Below are 19195 nucleotides of genomic sequence, written 5' to 3'. Positions count from 1 at the left end.
CTGACACACAGGCTTTTCTGACATTGCCTGGGGTTGAGTCTTGTCTAAAAACAGTAGAGGTGGGTGGTCTTTATTTGAACTTTCTCACCACAACAAATACATCATAATCTGTGATTAATATCACCCACCAAATTGACAGCTGAATGAAACATATATACTTAAAAGCTATCTTTGAGCATTTGCTCTTAATTCCTTAAAGAATCATCACTATAATAATAACTTATTTCCACTATGCTCAAAGCAACTTAAAAATTTTATAAATTCCTTATTACCAGCTTATTCTGATCCGTAACGGCTATGTAAGGTTATATACTGTGTAAACATACCAGTGGCATATACTTCTAGCCATTTGCTGCACTTTCAGTTATCAAGAAGGAAATGGAATACTTGGATAGTTTGATTTAATGCCAAGTTTTCTAGACAGTTTTCTCCAGTACTAGTTCAATATATTAATTTTAGCTTTCTAGATTTTGGGTAAAAGTAAGTGGTTTTGGATTGTGCAGTTTTCAAAAAAGGCACATAGAATTACTGTCAGGGAAACATAAGCAGCCTTAGCACCACAGTCAAGGCTTAAAAAACTTGATCTGTATCTGAATGGGTTCATTTCCCAGTGGAGAGAAACTGACTAGTATACACAGTATAGATCTTATTTGGGAAACATATGCCAAACTGGAGATGGTATCAAAATATAAAAATCTGAATGGAAATTTATTTTTAATCATCATACATTAGACTTTTATGTGAAACTCCTGATTTTTAACTCAAACTCTAAGGAAGTTTAGGGAATGTTACAAAATGAAATACATGGAATCAAACCCAAATTATCCAAGAGTCAGTTCCATTTCTCTTTCAAGTGGATGACTGAGATGGACAATATAACTTAAAAAGATTAGTGTGTGCCTGATCATAAGAATTACCCAAGGCACTTCTTACAGAGTCTGAGATCCATTCTCTTTCAATTTTAGCTCAGTGGGTGGTAGGTGTGGACTGGGGACCAAGAATTTGTATTTTTAGTACCTCAAGTGGTTCCAATAATCAGGCAAGTTAAGGAAATAATGTCTAAGGGGGAAAACAACAGTAATACCACAGCTCTTGTCTCCTTATTCAAGCTTTGCACAACAAACTGCCTGAGAATGAGAAACACTCAACTGAAATTGAGGAATTGTCTCTAGAACAGTTTATTTCAAGTCCAAAACACGAAATTACTCATTTTTCTAAACATATTGTATAATTTTTTACTGAATGAATATGTAGGGTTTCTCTATTCACAAGTGTAGATTTATTTCTGAACTTTAGGCTCAAATGATTCATATATATGTATAATATATATATATATATATATATATATATATATATATATATATATACACACATATATATCAGTTTAACACAGAGGACATGTACTTTAACAAATTTAAAATATTTTACATAAAAACACAAAGCATTTACTAACACTCTTTACAACCAGTCTTCAGCTAAGATTTGGTTGAAGTTCATCATTTTCTGCAAAACATTCCAAGGCTGAATATAACAGAATGTAGTACAGTAAGTCCTCACTTAACATCGTCAACAGATTCTGCAACTTTAAATGAAACAACATATAACCGAAACCATCATACCAGGGGCTGATTGATACAAACAAGAGTTAAGTTTCTACAGCACCTCCTCAACTTCCTAATGAAACGACATCGAACAAAAGGATGTTATTTGAGGACCTGCTGTATTTTACATATTTTAGCTTATTATTTCAGTTAAAAGTTCCCCTTTCTTTGATGGCTTCTGCATGTATTATAAAGCAGAACTTTTTCTTGAAATTGATGACTTGTTAAATTTGTTGTTTTTGGTATAACTTGTCCGCAACCGAAGTCACGATGAAATCAAATAACTGACATATAAGGGCTTTTTTCAAACTAACAATATAAGAATTTAATACCTAATGGTATATTATCCTTTATTGTTTTGTGCCCAATAACTACAACCTGGAGTGTTATTACTTCTAGTATAATCAGTTGGCATCAAAATATAAAGTAAAATATGTACATTTTTATATATCAATTCTTACCTGAATAATCTCAGATCTCTTGAGAATGTTCCACAAAGTGGAATTTCTTCCTAAAGTTATAGTGAATGTGGTACAATGTGTACAACTTGGTTAACCAGTGTCCGCTTTTTCATTTCCAAGACTTTCCCTTATCTTGAATCAAATGCACAATCTTGACTACCATATCATAATGCACTGGCTTACAGTTTGTATATAAAGTCCAACTCAAGCTTCTTTTGGTTTATTGTACATGCTTTATTAAAACGGTACTGGTATTTACAGTATCTGCAGAGTCCCTTCCAAGGCGCTCTCACACATTCAAACACACCCATACGACATCCATACTACAACCCCATGCACCCACACCAGTGAGCTGTGAGGGTCTGACTCCTAAAATTAGGCAGCTGTTGGGGGACAGAGTTGTTGATTTGTTTTTCAATTTTTTTGAAGAGAAAAGCATGGGGGAATGCATTTGGCCATTACAATGCTAATTAAGTTTGTGTATATTAACATATATGGCAGTAACACTGAATATTCCTTTTACATTCTATATACACAGAATGACATCAAGGTTTTGTGGTCAACAGAATATTCCAACTTCCGTCTTAATGCTGCTTGTAGTGACTTCTGAATTCACATATGGGCTTTCCCTAAAAATAATTCAAGTCTATGTAAGTGAAATAAGGCACAAGTAATATTGAATTGACCTAGGGGAAGGGAAGGAATGCAAACTAGTTTCAAATGATCTTACTGTTGGGGATTTAGCTTTGACTTAAATCCACTTGCAATCCCATCTAATTTCCAAAGATTTGTTAGAAATAAAGGTTTTTTTCCCTAATTCCTGACAAAACCCAAAAAGAAAAGTTGGGGAGTTCACATTTTAATGTTTCAGTAGCCTAAACTACTCCAATTAACGTGCAACCCCACCTCTCTGTCCAGGTCTCCTCCCTCCCTCGATGCTAAAACAAAGGCAGAGCACATGAAATAGGAATCCCTTGCTGTTTCTGAGATGTGTGCACTCAAGCAGCAAATACATATCTGGTTGTCTTTGATTTAAAGAAAAATAAAAGAAAAAAGGAAAAAGTAACCTCGTAACTTGCTTACTCTTTAAAAAAAATCCCTGTCTCTTTCTTTTCAGGATGATGAAGACCCACCAGACATTACAAACAACTGCAACAAATGAGTTTGGCAGCATAAAGAATGTCTAGTATTCAAATCTTCATAGTGAGACTCATTTAGCTTGTACACAATCTGTTGAATGATTTTTTTGCAGCAGGTGAACCAAACCCAAAGACTCTAGACATTCTGTGAAAGGGAGTAAGAATTGCAGTTCTGAAGGCCCCTGACTTTGGTTGTTTACAAAGTTCAATCCTGTTTATTGTGGTCCTTGGTATCTTCTTCATCTGTATATTCTGATGGTTCTTCGCCTGGTTTTAGCAGTCTGCCTACATAATCATATTTTTCTGAAAGATACATCAAAAGAAAATCAGTAGCAATCAAATTTGTTTCACTATTCTGTTACACAGCAGGGAAGGCGCTTGCTTCTTCTTCTAGAATCATATAGAATAAGCTAAATTTTTCCTACTGCTCACCTTGGCTGGTCTTTGTACTCATGTAAGTAAGGCTCGAACAAAAGAAACCAGGGTTAGGGAATTTAGAAAGCTTGGGAATTGCGCTTTGCAGGACACTGTTCCATACTACCAGTTCTTAATCAAAGACTCTGCATCAGAATCACTTAGAGAGCTTATAAAAAAACTACGCACGTCCAGGACCCATTTCAGAGCTGCCCATCCCAGGCTCTTGGGTTAGGTCTGGGGACACAGAGTCTGACACTAACTGATATGCACTGAGAGTCTGAATAGTTTTGTTGTTGTTTTTTTGACATACAGAACTGAGATGAAATAAAATGTAGCATTAATAGTTTGGACTAGAGAATAGAATAAAAAAGGAAATGGTGACTTTCTTGGGGTTGAGGAAGGGAGAGAAAAGTACATGAGTTGGAAAATTACATGGTAAGTAGATCCAACCAGGAAATATTCTTGGGGAGAAAATGTGACATATGCTAGTAGTCCCCAAGAAAATAAACCAAATGAGATGAAAACTCATTTGTTACCTAGCATCCTGTGTTCTTTGAGGTCTCAGTTTGTGGCTCCTGTCACACTATTATTCTTTCTTCTATCATCTCTTTTTTAGATCTCTGTTGCACTGCTTGTTTTTATATTCCAGGTATTTAATTTAGAACATTGCTATGTTCACTACCTGTTTAGTCATTTCTTGGTCAGGAATTTGAACCTAGGTTAACTGAATTAACTGACGAGACAAGAGGATAAGATAGGAAGAGCTTTATACAACAGAACCAGTACAAGTGCCAGAAGAACTGTCCTAAGGGGTCCATAGGTCACACAGGTCCAGAGTGTCACATAGGTGGTAATAATTGATGTCATGAGGGTGTCATAAAGGGGAATGATATTTTTTCTTTATGGTTCAAGGGTGAGATCAATAAAATCATTTAGAATTACCATTATACTATTATTATCAGTAGTATCAGTAATTAGTTCAGTTTTAAATAAAAGCCTATATTATAAAAAAAACTATATCTTAATAAACAAGCCTTATATGACTAAAGGTGTCAAAATTTTTGTTAGACTTACATTTGGAACAAGTCAATTTTTAAATATGGATTTTATAAATCACATGTAATAATCAAATTGCTATTTAGCTATGTTTATCATGAAATGATGACAATGAAAACATACAACATCCTTAGACTCTTAAAGAATGTGAAATAGTATACACTTTTTGGCCATAAATTTAGTATTTCCAAAGAACCCAGCAACATGAAGGTACCTTTAAACTGCATTTCCCATTCTCGAACACTCTCCATCTGTACAGCATTCAAATCTGAGAGATCATCATATTCATCTCTAAGTGCGTCTTTATCTAGGCAAAATGTCGCCAGTCCTCTGGAGGCGTCCCTACCAGCAAATATTCCGTATGGACCCGCTGGGGGGAAAAAAAGGAAATTATTTAGATTATCTAAGATTATTTTAGATTGTCTCAAATGCAAAAGTCAAATAACAGAAACTTCACACTGACTCATATTTGGTACACAGCCTTATTTCAAAATATGCACAGATACTAGATGGGATAATGAGAAGAAATTTCTTGGAAATCTGCCTTTTGACCAAAGTAAACCTTTTCAATGAACATTTAAACCTTAAATTTAAATTATTTCAGATACCCCAAAACTTATATTCAAAGATGAAGACTGTGAGATATTAGGGAGAATAGGAAACTTTAAAGCAGGTAGGGATGGAAGCCAGTGTGCTTGAGGGAAAATAATGCTTTCCTGATTGCTGTTAATCAATTGTGGCATCTAAAAATAATCAACAGGACATCCACTGGATGCAAAGATACATACAAGTGAATTATGGATCTAAAACATTTTTCTTTCTCCTACTCAATGTAGGCTACACGTTTCTGAGAGCAGAGATTGACTCGCTGTGTCCCCCAGTGATTGCTTCAGTGCCCAGCGCATGTAAATGTGCAGCAAATCTGCTGAATACATGGTCTGATCAGAAATATGACCCATTTTTAAAATAAGTATCATGTGATTACCATGACATACTCAAAATTAAACTATGAAAAGTCATTAAAGAAAATGGTTTTCATGTGGGAAACAGGAGAAGTGGTATAAACTACTCAGTTCTTCTGACTGACACAATTATTAGCATTTTGTCCAAGGAATTAGAAACCACCCTCTCTACGGAGGTTATACACTGACAAAAATGAGCCATTCCCAAAGCTTGCCCTTGAGAGCAGCAACTGTCTTACTCATCCCTGTATCCTCAATGCCTAACAATGCCTGGCATGAAGTAGGAACATGATGAATTTCTTCCAAATGAATCAGCTGCAATTCCAAATAAAGAGAAATTCTAGATTTTGACCTATTACTTTAAACACATTTCACTTATGGTAAGCAAAATATCCATCTAAATATAGATTAAAAAGATACTTCAGTTGTTTAAAACGTGTACTAATAAACAAAACTGAAACAGCCTTATTTTCTAGATCAAGAAATTGATTAAATTATAGTACATTAATGGGATAATCTACAGCTATTAAAGAAGATAATGTAACTCTATGTAGAGACATGGAAAGAAGTCTATGACACAGTAACTGAAAAAGGCAATTCACAAGAGTATATATGTACATACACATACCACATATACACAGAGTATGATTTACTCTGAATTAAAGAATATACAAATGCACATTTTACACTCTGAATATGCATGAAAAACACCAGGAAGAATACAGATCAAACACTTAACAGTGGCAGTATTTCTGGGGAATGGAGGGGAAATTTTTACTTCACATATTTGGTAAAGTCTGGCTATTGAAAAAGTGATTTTTATAATAAAAATCAATTAAGAGTTAATTCTGTCTTCATCTTAGGCTGCAGAGCACATAGATTTTTCTGTTTAAAATGTTGTTTTAAGAATTATGTGCCAATAATATTTCCAAAATATGTAATTTTACCAAAAAAAACAATTTCTTTCCGGAGTCTGAAAGTTACCCATACATGACAAAGGTAATTTAGAGAAAATAATTTTAAAACCAGAATCACTGGCTTAACTGAGCAATAGAGTGGTAAGAGAGCTATTGTCCAGTTAACAGAGTAAAGTACTTTCTAATGAGAAGGAGAAAACACTGGAAATTCCTTGACTTTTAAGTTAGCAGAATGATTATATCCATGTTCATACTTAAAGCCTTTAGGAGATTAAAGGTTATGTGTCAGTAAAGTATCTGTACCTTTAAGAGTAGAATTCAAAATTTTACTTAGACAGAAATCTAAACATTAATATTAACTTGAATTACAGAAAGCATTGCACCATCAAGTTCATCGAATATAAGAAATTCATTTTCTGAAAAGGTTACTGTATGCAACCAGAAGTGGCATTAGCAGTAATTTTTTAAAAGTAGCATTATTAGTTATTGATACTTTAATATGAAAATATATGATACTTCCAGTAAAGTACTATATTTTTTATCCTGCTTTTCCCATTCTTAAATATTTTCCATATTGTTACTTATATTAGTTGATTATCACAATTACTTAATGGTTATATATTTTCCCACTGAATGGACATAACTATATTTAATCAGTCTATTAATATAAACTCAGGCTACCGTTTTATACTTTTAAATTGATCTTCTATATAAGAAAATGGAACACTTTACAATTGGCCGATATTTATAACTTTCAAACTTTGCCCATTATCTTAACTGACATTCAAAGGATATTAGGCATTTAAGAAGAAGAAATTCAATATTTTTTCTATTTTTTAGAGTAAAATCTCAAATTCATTAAATTGGAGTTAATTATTGTAGAGAAATGTTAATTTTTCAAACTAAGCAAGAACAGTCCCTGGGCAAAACAGGAGTAGCCCACCTGAAAGTAGTGTCTTATTTTTTTGCATAACTGCACATGCTTTGTAGCAATGGCTGTTTTCAGGACATGGAGGCCATATATATACTGAGCTAGCTTTTGTTTGTTTCTTTTTCCTTGAGAAAAAACAACAGCCAAAAAGTCTATAAACATTTTATAGCGTCTCAATAGTGACTGGATCAATGCTTACAAACTTAAAATAGTGATAAGTCAAACACACAAAAGGAAAAGGAAACTGATCAGGGCTATAAAAACCTACAAATGTAAAATGATAGTTTCAACTTTTTAAAGAATTTTCTAGCAGTCTTACTTTTCTTTCTCACAATCTTGCAAAGTGGAAGGGGCAAGTTCTGCAGTGCACCCTCCCCCCCCCCAAACTGGCAGATGAACAGGAACAGAGGCAGTGACTTGCCTAAAAATTAATGACAGAACTGGGGAGTACTGCTTCCACCTTTCCAGCTACCCCAAATACAGTAGTACACCTCGAAAAAACAGAGAGGACTCATAAACCCAAAGATGGAATGACAACCCTTAAAACTGGAGCATTTCACTAATTACAAAATTTAATGGCAATGGGTATTTAAGAATAGTTGTTAAACCAAAATGGAAGAGAATTAACAAAAAAGCTGTCAACAGCTTTTCACAGTATTTTGTTACAATATTTCCCTCTCTGGCCTGCAAATCAATCTACTTCAGGGTACTTCAGGATATAAACCATAAAATACATCTAAATGGTAAAAAGGAGAGAAGAAAAGATGAGTATTATAAAAATAACAATTAGAAAACCCTCCACCTTTGAACATATTAATCTATACCAATGCATTATTTAGTAAAATTCTCTGCCAACTTCCCTAAAGAGGCCTTAACATTGAATGAATGTAATAACAAAACTTCACAAAACGTTCTTTTTTTGGTTTTATATGGCTGACTTAGTAAGAGTGAAAGGTCAGTAGGATTACTATTATTAATAATAATCCAAGCCTAATTCTAGACAAAATATTTTATTAACTCTTAAACATAAAATGATTCAGTGACTAACATATTTCCTCACTGTCTAAACTTTAAGTCTTCTCCACAAGTTTTATTTCCCACAGGAAACATTTAACTTTTGAAAAGGTGTTTGGGTAAGTTTTCTTTACTTTTTCCTTAAGACCATAAAAAACATAAGATTAACAACTAGAGTTGGAATTGGATAGGTTGCTCAGAGGAAGCAAGGTTTGAGATCTGAGTACATTTCTCCATTCTACTACCCCCTTACGTAACAAACCTGTATGTGTCTGATGCCAACAGTTTGGTAACTAAACAGTTTATATAGTCCCTGTAGAATGAGAATTCTAAGGTGAAAAAAATAGCATAGACTTAAATATTATCTATTGGAATTTAGTAACAGTAAAGGTAATAATACTGCAAGTGTTGGAGGAAAAAAGTATAAATGGTGTTGAGATAACTAAATAGCCTTCTATAAAAAAGACCAAAAAAAAGTTGGATCCTTATTTCACAAAAGCTAGATTCCTTAAAATAAATTACAAATGTAACTAAAAAGCTAAAACCATAAAAGTATTAGAGACTACAGATTATAAAAAATTATCTTTAAGTGCAAAAAGTCTTTAAGTCTGATACAAAACTTAGCAGCCACAAAAAGAAGATAAATTTGAATAAATAACACCAAAAATTTCTATGTGGTTTATAAAACACCATAAAAAAAAGTAAAAAGGCAAACAAACCAGGAAAAATATTTGTAGCAAAGGCTGATTTACTTTTTAAAGAACACCTAAAATCTGTGAGACCAGTATTATGAAAGAAAAACTGTGGCAAAGAATATATGAACAGATAATCTGCAGGAAAGAAAACATAAAAGACGGAAATTTTTCAAGATGTCCAACCTCTCTAAGAAAAAGACAAATTTGAATTACAAAAATATTGAGATACCATTTGATCTTCTCAGACTTACAAAGACCAAGAAGTTTAGTATATTTTTAGCAAGGAGGTGAAAAATAGGTATTTTCATGAAGTGTAAATGGTCCAACTTCTCCGGAGGGCAAGTTAGAAATAAGTACCCAAATAAAAAACGGCCATACCCTAAAACTCAGTAATTTTACTTGTAGGAATTTACAGATAATTGTAACTTTACTCACATGCATAAAATGACATATACATGAATACAGCAGCACCATGCAGTAAGACTAGATTGAGAAGAATTTAAATGATCACTAATAATACTGTTAATTTATGATACATTCATATAGTAGATTATGTATATATTCAAAAGAATGAGATGGCTTTATATTGATATGAAAGGCCTTCAAGATATGAAAATATTGTTAATGGTTTTACACGTTAGTGTGGGGAAGAAAAGTACATATCCACGTGCTTGCACTTGCAGAGAAAGCTCTGGAACAATACTCACACTGGTTCCTCACCTCTAGGAAGGGGGAATATGATGGCTGGATTGTGGGAGGGAGACTTATTTTTTACTACCTGTCCTTTTAAATGTTCTATCTTGAGCATGTATTACCCAACAAAAATAGTGTTTTATCTTCCATTAGGCCCTATTGAAATGTACCCCAAATCACTCTACAGGAAGACTTCCACAACGCAGGGCTCAGCTCCTGGAATATCACAAAAAATACCCCAAGAAACAAAAAGTCAGTAATTGCTGAAGGTAAGTTTGCAATGAAAATTATAAACTATATGAAGAAACAAACCATCGTGGAAGAGTGAGCACATATAATAGATATGAGAACTGGCACCCCAAGAATAAGATAATAGAAGCAGATTAAAGAACTATAGTATGTTTGCTTAAAATTATTAAGAAGTTAAGAGATGGGACATAAGGTAAGGTTAAGAGACATTAAGGACAGAATGAAAAGCTAATGTTTATCTATTAAGAGTTCCAAAGGAAGGAATAAGAAGAATGGAGGAGGCAATAATTGAAGAGATAATGGGTCCAAATTTTCTAAAATAAATGAATGAATGACACATACCCTCAGATTTTAGTAGAATCACTTCTCAGCCTTTTGGCTAAGATCAAGTGTAGATTTCCAGTAGAGTCTGGCCATGTTTTAAAAATAAATAAATAAATAAAATCCCCACCTGGACAAATCCTAGTAAAAGAGCAGAACTCCAAAGATAGGGAAAAAAGTCTCAACTACAGTAAGTCCTCACTTAATGTCCTTGACAGTTCTTGGAAACTGCAACTTTAAGTGAAACGATGTATAACAAAACCAGTTTTACCATAAGTTAATTAATAGAAACAAGATGGCCATCCTATGGCATATTTCTGGTCCTAAAAACATCACCAAACTTCTAAAGACCCAAAGCACTTATAATGTGAAACACTGAAATAAATGTGAGCTATACACACATATAGGAAAGATGAATACAAACAAGTAAGAGAATTCCTTTTCAACCACTTACTCCAGTTCAGGGTCGAGGATGGCCAGAGCTTACATGAGCAGCTCAGGGTGCCAGGTGGGAACCCACCCTGGACAGGACACCCTTCCATCGAAGGGCCACTCACACCCACACTCACTCACTCAGACTGGGACGATGTAGACAGGCCAGTTCACCAATGTGCGCGTCTTTGGGATGGGGGAAACCGGAGTATCCTGAGAAAACCTATGTAGACACTGGGAGAGTGTGCGAACTCCACACCGACAGTAGCCCCAGCCAGTAATCAAAATTTATCAACTTTATAATGAAATGACATTAAATGAAAAAGTTATTCGAGGACCTACTATACAACCAAAAGGAAAAAAACACATTAATCAAAGGAATGACAAATAAACCAAAAGTAGACTTAAAGAGAAGTAGTAGCAATAATACCACTGAACATTTTAGGTACAATAACAACCTATAATTTTATATTCTAAAACTATACTATTATTCCTGAGGGAAGATAGTCTCAGAATTCTTTCTACCGATGAAAAAACTATAGGATGTACCTCACTAAAATGAAAACTGAACCCTGAACAAAGGAATGAGATGTAAGAAATGGCAATGAATAAAGAAAAAATGGTAACTATTTTGGCAAATTTTAGTGAGGACTGACTACTGAAAAAAAGGAAATAGTAATTTAACTAATTTGGAGGTGGAGTTTGAAAAAATACAGTGAAACTAAGAGTCTAATAGCAATAACATACGTAGAAAATCGGATGGGGGAGGGTTAAGAGTTAAAACTTTCTAACCATGGCTGTGTGTATTACATTAACTCCAAAGGACACCATCAATTTGCATACATGGTAGTTTTGTATATTTATTAAGAAATAGTCTATCAAATGGCACTAAAGTGTCTTAAATACAGTTTTTCCTAATTAACACAAAAGTGCTTGGCTAAAATTCTTATATTTTTCAGAAGGGTAGTGTCCGTAGCAAAAACTTAAGGAAATCACCAGAACAGAAATAGAATGCATCCAAATCAGTAGGGGAGAAAAGTGAAAGGGATTTTAAAAAATCCATCTGAGAAGGAAAAAAAGATGGGGAAAAGAGGCAAATAAAAGTATGACAAAGAGAAATTACTAAATAAGATGGTAGAAAATAAATCTAAATATACTAGTAATGACAAAACATACAAATTGATTAAACTAAGATGTTAAGAGATTGTTTATTAATAGATTTCATGAAACAAATCCAATTATAGATTATTTATAAGGGAAAAAAACAACAGATTGAAAGTAAAAGGATGGAAAAAGAAACACTGAGGTAATACAAATCAAAGGCTACAAATCAAAGGCTGAAGTCAAGCTGAAAATGAATGAAAATGATAAGGATGTTTCTTTCTCTGCTAAATAACACGATCAGTTCTAGATCCAGTTTTTGCTTAAATATCAACCCCCTTTTCTTGACAAACTAATGTAAGTAAGATGTTTCTTAACCACCTATTGTACATTAAGTCTTTTGTTACCTTCTATTATGTATCTTAGTCATTTCTTTCATAGAATAATTACAGATTATTGAATGTTTTGTTTATTATCTGTCTTCCTCAATAAACCATAAACTCTGTGGGTAGGGACTCATATATTTTTGAAAACTGTTAACTCTCATTTCTCACAACATATTATTTAAATAACACTGTAATGAAATCCAGGAAAGTCCTTGTTAGTATTTAAAAATGGAGCTGAAATCCTATATTAAAGATCTTGAGACAGGATGCAGGTTCTAAGAGTATAGCAGTTATTTAGTGATGCCTGTCAGGCTGTGGGGGGAGGGGCGGGCTCTGTCACAGATTGCTGAAGGAACTATTCAAAGAATGTGAGCGGCTAACTCCAGATGTTACCAAGTCTACTCTTTTCTTCCAGCTTGAATTACATTTTTTGGTCTCATTCTCATACGCTTTAAGCTATACCTTTATACTTTGTGACAGTATGTAACACAAATACAATCCCTCAAATTTTAAGAACAGTGGAATGATGTTGAACTCAGAGGAGCCAACCAAGTTGGTATTGTAGGAAAAACTAGTATACATTTGAGCAGACTGTCAAAGTTCATCAGAAAACTAAGTTGATCCTTGTATCTTACTGGTAGATAATGGATGTGAATGGGCATTAAACCTCACAACAGACCCAGATGGCGTCAAAGCAAGACGCCAGGATGAGAGCTGGGTAGTTTCAATAGTACATCCATGAAGGAACAGGTTATACCTGGTCTGTATGATGCAACCCTTGCTTCAACTGCAATTTTGCAAACTATAAGTGAACATAGTGAAGACAAAGTTAAAAAAAAAAAAAAAAAAAAGGAAAACACTTGAAAGGCACATGTGTTCTTCGACCTCCCAAATATTAGACATCTCACGGGGTACTTATGTATGACTTCTTTTTCTTTCCAGTGTAACTGAAAAGGTAAGATGGAGAAAACAGCTTTGGTATGTATCAAAATACTCTACATGGAACAAGGGGGAAGCAATAATACCTAAATTTCAGAAACGTGGGTAAACTATTAGAAAGGTAAATTGTATACTTTCTTGCCATCCTAAAAAATACATAAGAACACTGTTTTGGGTAGAGTTCCATTGCAATAGTATTAAATCAAATTATTTAAAATACTATCTTTCTGAGTCTTCCTAATCTATTACTTCTGAAAACATGTGAAATTATGTTGTGATACAATGGGAAGGGATGGCATATGAAGCCAGTTACACTGGGTTTGATTTCTAGCTTTGCCACTTATTAGATATGTGACTTTGGGCAAGACCTCGCTGAGTTTATTTCCATATTTGTAAAATGGGAACACTTTCATAGGTGGAAATATACTATAGAGTGCACTAATATGGTAGCCACGTGGCTACTGAGCACCTGGTATGAGGCTAGTGTGACTGAGAAGCTCAATTTATCATTATATTTAATTAAATTTAAAAAGCTACATGTGACTTGTGGCTACCGCACTGGACAGCACAACATAAAGCCATGAAAGTGTGTTTCTTTGAGGCTTTAAATGCTTACAGGAACCAGAAGGTATAAAAAACAACAGTAACATTCTCTACAAGTTTAACCCAAAAAGCAGTTAACTGAACTAGTGTAGATGGCCTTTGTGGTCAAATATATCTGGGTTTGAATGTTCTTTCTGTGTGACCCAAGCCAATTCCCCCCAAATACTGAAAACCTAGACTGCCTATCTGAAGGACAGGACTGCCTACTTAGCTCACTGAAGCACTGTGGAGAAGACCAATTCATGGGTCTGATGTAGCAGGTGCTAACAAATCTGGTCTCTTTTCTCCTCCCACATTCATTGTTTCTTAAGATGAACCACTTTCCTCACATACTGGCCAAGTGCCTGAACCGTTACTAAATTTAATATTGACAAATGTAGTTAATGCCAACTGCTTGCCAACATGTGTTTGTCCACTAAATTGTCAATATTTATTTTTTTAAAAACCTGAACTTTAAAAATGACCAAAAAAGTATCTTCAACATAGGAAGAAACCTCAGAAAACAATCTTTAACTCTAAAACCATTATTGAAAAATGGGAGTAGATATTGGCTAGGCATAGAAACTAGGTTTTCTGGTTCCCTTGGCTTATTCTTTCAAGCTACTAAGATTCTCAGATAAGGATTACTGCTTCTGAATTATTCTGCTTAATTGATTTGAGGATGAAAATAAAAATTAAAACCAAAACTGAATTTATGTATGTTTCATAGCCAGAAATTTGAATTTAAGACTTTTGGAAAGAGCTACATCTTTTACATATTCCAAGCCCATAAGATGATCCATCTACCTTTAAGGTACCTTTCAATAATAAAACATTCCAAATATTTCTATTAGGTTGTTCATCGATAATTACCTAGAATAAAATAACTGACTGTCACTCTTCGGCTGTTATCCGGACCTGGGAACTGGTGGAAGCTAACCTAAAACTGACTTCTCTTCATTATCTGAGGATCCCCCTTACTGTTCAGGCACACAAAGGCTATCTACATTATACCTATGACTCTTATCTTCATTTTTAATTTCTGTTGCTGAACATTTGCCAATGGAGGCTGCCAAACTGTGTCTATGACTGTCTCTCCTAGCTATTTTCAGATAGTGGCAAGGCATAACGTGTGAGGACAAATATGCCTCTTCACACGAAAACTTTGCTTCACTGTCAGTTTTGATAGGGGTGACAAAAACAGATCTTTTAGTTGGGTAGGTCTGCATGAAAAATTTAAACCTGCACACAATTTCTAATTACTGAACACACATTTTTAATATCAATGGGGAAAAAACTTTAGGTACAAAATACTGTGTAAATCCTGACTAAAAAAATAAAATAAAATACATGTACTGTATTTAATTTCGTCTGCGCATTTAAATACTGTACTTTGGCCCTATTCTCATCTCACATACTGTTAAGTACACAAAAAATGTATTAACCATTTCAGCTGATATAAATAGGCAGCCATCTATTTTTCATATTCATATAATTGAAAGTAAATACTTTATAAGCTACCTATAACTTATGTTGAATGTAGACATACAAAAATATAAGCAATTAAAATAAATACTTCAATAAGTAAAATCTCCAATTTCTTATCTCTATTCCAATTAACAAATACAACAAAGCTCTTCTAAACTATCTTCCAGCCACCAAGCACTGAAATCAGAAGTATTTGTTTGCAAATGTCAATAAATCTCATACACTAACAGATTAAATCAAAGAGGAAACCAACTTGTTTTAAAGACTTGACCAACCCCTTACCTTGAAGACTTGGATGTACTCTTTGAAAAAGTCATGGTAGGTCCCTAATTTTATTACTTATTTCTAATTGTAGTCAGTTTTTAAAAACTTAGCATTACTACACAACCAGGATGTACAGTGTTGCTCAATTTTATGGTATACCAACAGGATCCATGAGTCTGAACTATAGTGTTAGCATAATCTGAAATGTATGCCATAACTACAATATAAAAGAAGGGTTTTGTGAAAGCAGTTCTAAAAATCTTGCAGAACTAGTACATGCGGATATGAATTTATAGCTTTTTAAAGTTTTATTCTCAGTGAAAACACTATTATTTATCAACGTGTATTTGAATACTTGCCTACAAAAGAAAGACAGAAAAGAAGGAAGAAGAGAAAGAAGAAAGGATGAAAGAAGGAAAGAAGGAGAGAAACAGAGAAAGAAAAAAAGAAAAAAAAGAAGCAAAGAAAAAAGAAAAGAAAAAAAAGGAAAAAAAGAGAAGCAGACAGGCACAAGCAGACAGGCACGCCAGCTGGGTATATGAGCTCCACCCCCAAAACTCAGGGCGAATACCCGTGCCAGTCTTTCTTAAGATCTGCATTCTTGTCTGTCCTCATCCCACATACATTGTTAATTTTGGGAAGCATCTTTATACTAAAACTGGTTTTTTAAAAAAGTATGAGGTGTTGCTTATATGCCGCGACTTCACAGGCTAGTGGGTTCGGACTACGTGTACCTAAACGTGGCCTTATGGGGAGTAGTAGTGGGAAAAGCGAGATCAATGGCAAAAAGAGTAAAGAAAGAAAAGCTGTGAATTACGGGCATAAAACTTTAGGTCCCTCCTTTAGAAGCCTCCCGCTTGCCCCCACCAATCCCAGGAATCAGAAAGCTCAGCAAAGCTTGAGGGTCAGTCACGACTGGTTACAACCAAAAGATTTTGAAAAATTCAGCACAAGAAGAAATGGGATGGGATTAAGATGAAAGCTGAGCGACGCTTCCTGGGGCGACCCTGGGACCCCGACTTAAAGGGAAAAGCTAGAGGTGCCCGCCGCTGGGGGTGTGTGGGGGGCGGGCCATCCCAGGTGCGGCAGTCAAGGCGCTGGGGTCCAGACTTCAATAAAGCTGGGCCAACTAGCACAGTGCCCAAGGACCCCCCCCATCAAAATGCGGGTCGCGCTGGAGCTGCAGGGGGTCCTCCCCTCCCCCTCCCCCCAACTCTTCCTCACCAGGGCCGTAGAACTTGCTGCCTTTGGTCACGTCGAATACTTTCCCATTGACCGCGAGCAGGATGCGCGGGGTGCGGGACCCGTCGTACTGACGCAGCTGCTCCAAGCTGAAGTCCCGCTTCTTCATGCGAGGCAGAGAGCCGGCGGGGTTCTCCTCGCCTGCCCCGGTCCCGGCGCCCAGACCCCGTCGCCCCCAGCGCACCCACAGCCGGTAGGCCCCCAGCAGCACCAGCGCCACTAGCGCCACGTTCAGCAGCATCTCCCCGCCCCCCGTCAAAAGCGTCAACGCCGCTGCTGCCCAGCCACCCCCTTCTGCTGTCGCTTCGGCGCCGCCCGGGCTCTCGCTGCTGCCGTCGCTGCTGCTCTCACTGCCACTCCCCAAGGTGCCTATCTTCACGTTCCCATCACCCGCCGCCATCACTGCCCGCCAGCGCCTTCCTCCTCCTCCCCGCCCCCTGCCCTCCCCAACCCACGTCCAGCTCCGCCCACCTTGGGGCCACCAACCAATAACGTGGGGGTAGGGGGCGGGGTCAGGCTGGCTCCCGATTGGGTGTTGACGGGGTAACGTTGTCTAGGATCTCTCCCTCCCCCTCCCTTCTTTGGCTGGCCGCGCTCGCGTGCGACGTCCCGCCCACCTCGCCCCACACTTCCCTTCTCCGATCTTCTCCACTCGCCGAAGTAGAAGAGGGGGGCGGGCCTGAGGAAAAGATACGGCGCCGGCCGCGCGCGCGTATGGGCGGGGCGAGGCTACAGCGCGTGCGCGGGGTTCGGAGCGCCACGCGCTCTCCTTTCCTTCGCAACCCCTCCGGGAGACACGCTCCGCCCAGTCCCTTCGCTGTGCGCGTGCGCCCCGGAATCGCTTCCCTTCCCAGCTTTGGGTTCGGGGTCCGCGATCTCCCGCCTCTTCGCTGTCGCCCCGCCCGAGAGCTTCACGTGCGCCAAAGCGGTCGCGGAGGCGGGGCCTGACCGGAAAGCCCGTCTGAGGGCGCGGGCTGGTGGCCTGTGGGAGGCTGTGACAGAGTTGTAACTGCTGGCACAAACTGGTGAGGGGCGTCTTTCTCCCCTGGGCGCCGTTGCGCCTGTCCGGAAGCTGGGAAAGTGGGCGCGCAGACAAAGCTACACCCCAGAAGTTTTGGCGACGAGCTGGAGTCTTCCTGGCGCGGAGAAAGTGCACGGATTCCGCACCAGGGTAGTTTGGCAACAGGAATATTGGTGCTGTCTGCGCTGGCACGGAGCAGCCGGTCCTTGGTGGTTTTGACCAAGGCTGCTCTTGTAGAATTTTCTTTCTGGTTTTACACCAAAGGTGTCCTTATTCCTTAAGTCATATATCTACAGTGAAAGGAAAGTGGGTAGGATGAAGTCCTTCTCTAGTCTTTAAAAGTCCTTTCATGTCACCTTTGACGCCTCGTTATGGATGGGCCTTTCACCTCAGGCAGTCAACTCGTTTGACTTACTCTCTCCTGCCCTAGTCTGTTTCCTTTGTGTCGCTGAGTCATCCCCACCCCCCACCCCAGAACGACCTGCTGTGAACTACCTACCGGTGTGATGAAGGAAGGAAGGAAGGTATATCAAAGGAGTAACAGTTTTCGTTGAATCTGAGAAACAGACGGGATGGAGAAGAGACCTGGGCCAGCAGTGGGGCGTATGGTAGGAGCTAAAGAGTGCTTGCTTATAAGGGAAACAGCAAGTGGTTCATTTTGGCTTAAATAGTGAAGAGGAGCAAAGTCTGGAAAACTAGGTTGCAGTCTTGAATATCAGGGATGGGCTTGGACCTTGTATTGATTGCCCTGTTTGGAGGGGCAGACGACCGATCAAAACTCTTCTCTGGAGAGATTATCTACCCGGTGGATGAAGGATTGGAGTGGGGGAAAGAATGGGGAACCAGTTAGTAGGGTACCGTATTTGTGCAAGTGAGGAAAATCAGAGCTCAGGGGGTGTCATTAGAGCAGAGGTCTGCAGGCTTTTCTGTAAAGGGCCAAACGTGAATATCGTAGGTGTTGCATGTCACAATTACTTAATTCTGCCTAATGAGAAAGCAGCCATAGACTATATACATAAAGGAATGCGCATGGCTGTGTTCCAATAAAACTTTATGGACACTGAAATTTTAATATAATTTTAGGTATCAAAATATTCTTTCGATTTTTTTCAATGATTTGACATGTAAAAACAATTTATTCTCTGGAGGTACAAAAACAGCCCATGGGCCATAGTTTGCTCACCCCTGCTTTAGAGGTACTTTCTGGAGGCAGAGTGAACAGGATTTAATTGAGAATAAATAAGTGACCATATAATCTGTCCTCTTCCAATGTTGAATACTTTG

General features: G+C 37.3%; 1 protein-coding gene and 1 long non-coding RNA gene across 2 annotated transcripts in view; one reads left to right on the top strand and one right to left on the bottom strand.

Moving 5' to 3' along the window:
• Positions 1-1160: 1160 nt before the first annotated feature.
• Positions 1161-17328, bottom strand: PGRMC2 (progesterone receptor membrane component 2). The gene is made up of 3 exons (XM_019749025.2): positions 16873-17328; positions 4889-5044; positions 1161-3504 (listed from the first exon to the last, which is right to left on the bottom strand). The coding sequence occupies exons 1-3, from the start codon at positions 17288-17290 to the stop codon at positions 3407-3409; spliced, it is 672 nt and encodes a 223-aa protein (XP_019604584.2). The 5' UTR covers positions 17291-17328; the 3' UTR covers positions 1161-3406.
• A 294-nt stretch (positions 17329-17622) lies between these two features.
• LOC109456622 (uncharacterized) overlaps positions 17623-19195 on the top strand; it is a 44295-nt gene continuing 42722 nt past the window's right edge. Inside the window, exon 1 of the long non-coding RNA XR_012498223.1 lies at positions 17623-17915. This is a non-coding gene — a long non-coding RNA (uncharacterized LOC109456622). The remainder of the gene's footprint in view (positions 17916-19195) is intronic.

Source organism: Rhinolophus sinicus, linkage group LG07 (genome assembly GCF_036562045.2).
Source record: "Rhinolophus sinicus isolate RSC01 linkage group LG07, ASM3656204v1, whole genome shotgun sequence".
Taxonomy (NCBI): domain Eukaryota; kingdom Metazoa; phylum Chordata; class Mammalia; order Chiroptera; family Rhinolophidae; genus Rhinolophus; species Rhinolophus sinicus.
This window is presented reverse-complemented; position numbering and strand designations above follow the sequence as displayed.

Coding starts and splice junctions, on each gene's coding strand:
- PGRMC2 (XM_019749025.2), bottom strand. CDS start 17,290: ATGGCGGCGGGTGATGGGAACGTGAAGATAGGCACCTTGGGGAGTGGC. Junction 5,045..16,872: donor CAGCAAGTTCTACGGCCCTG/GTGAGGAAGAGT, acceptor TTTTCCCCCCAG/CGGGTCCATACGGAATATTT. Junction 3,505..4,888: donor ATGGGAAATGCAGTTTAAAG/GTACCTTCATGT, acceptor TGTATCTTTCAG/AAAAATATGATTATGTAGGC.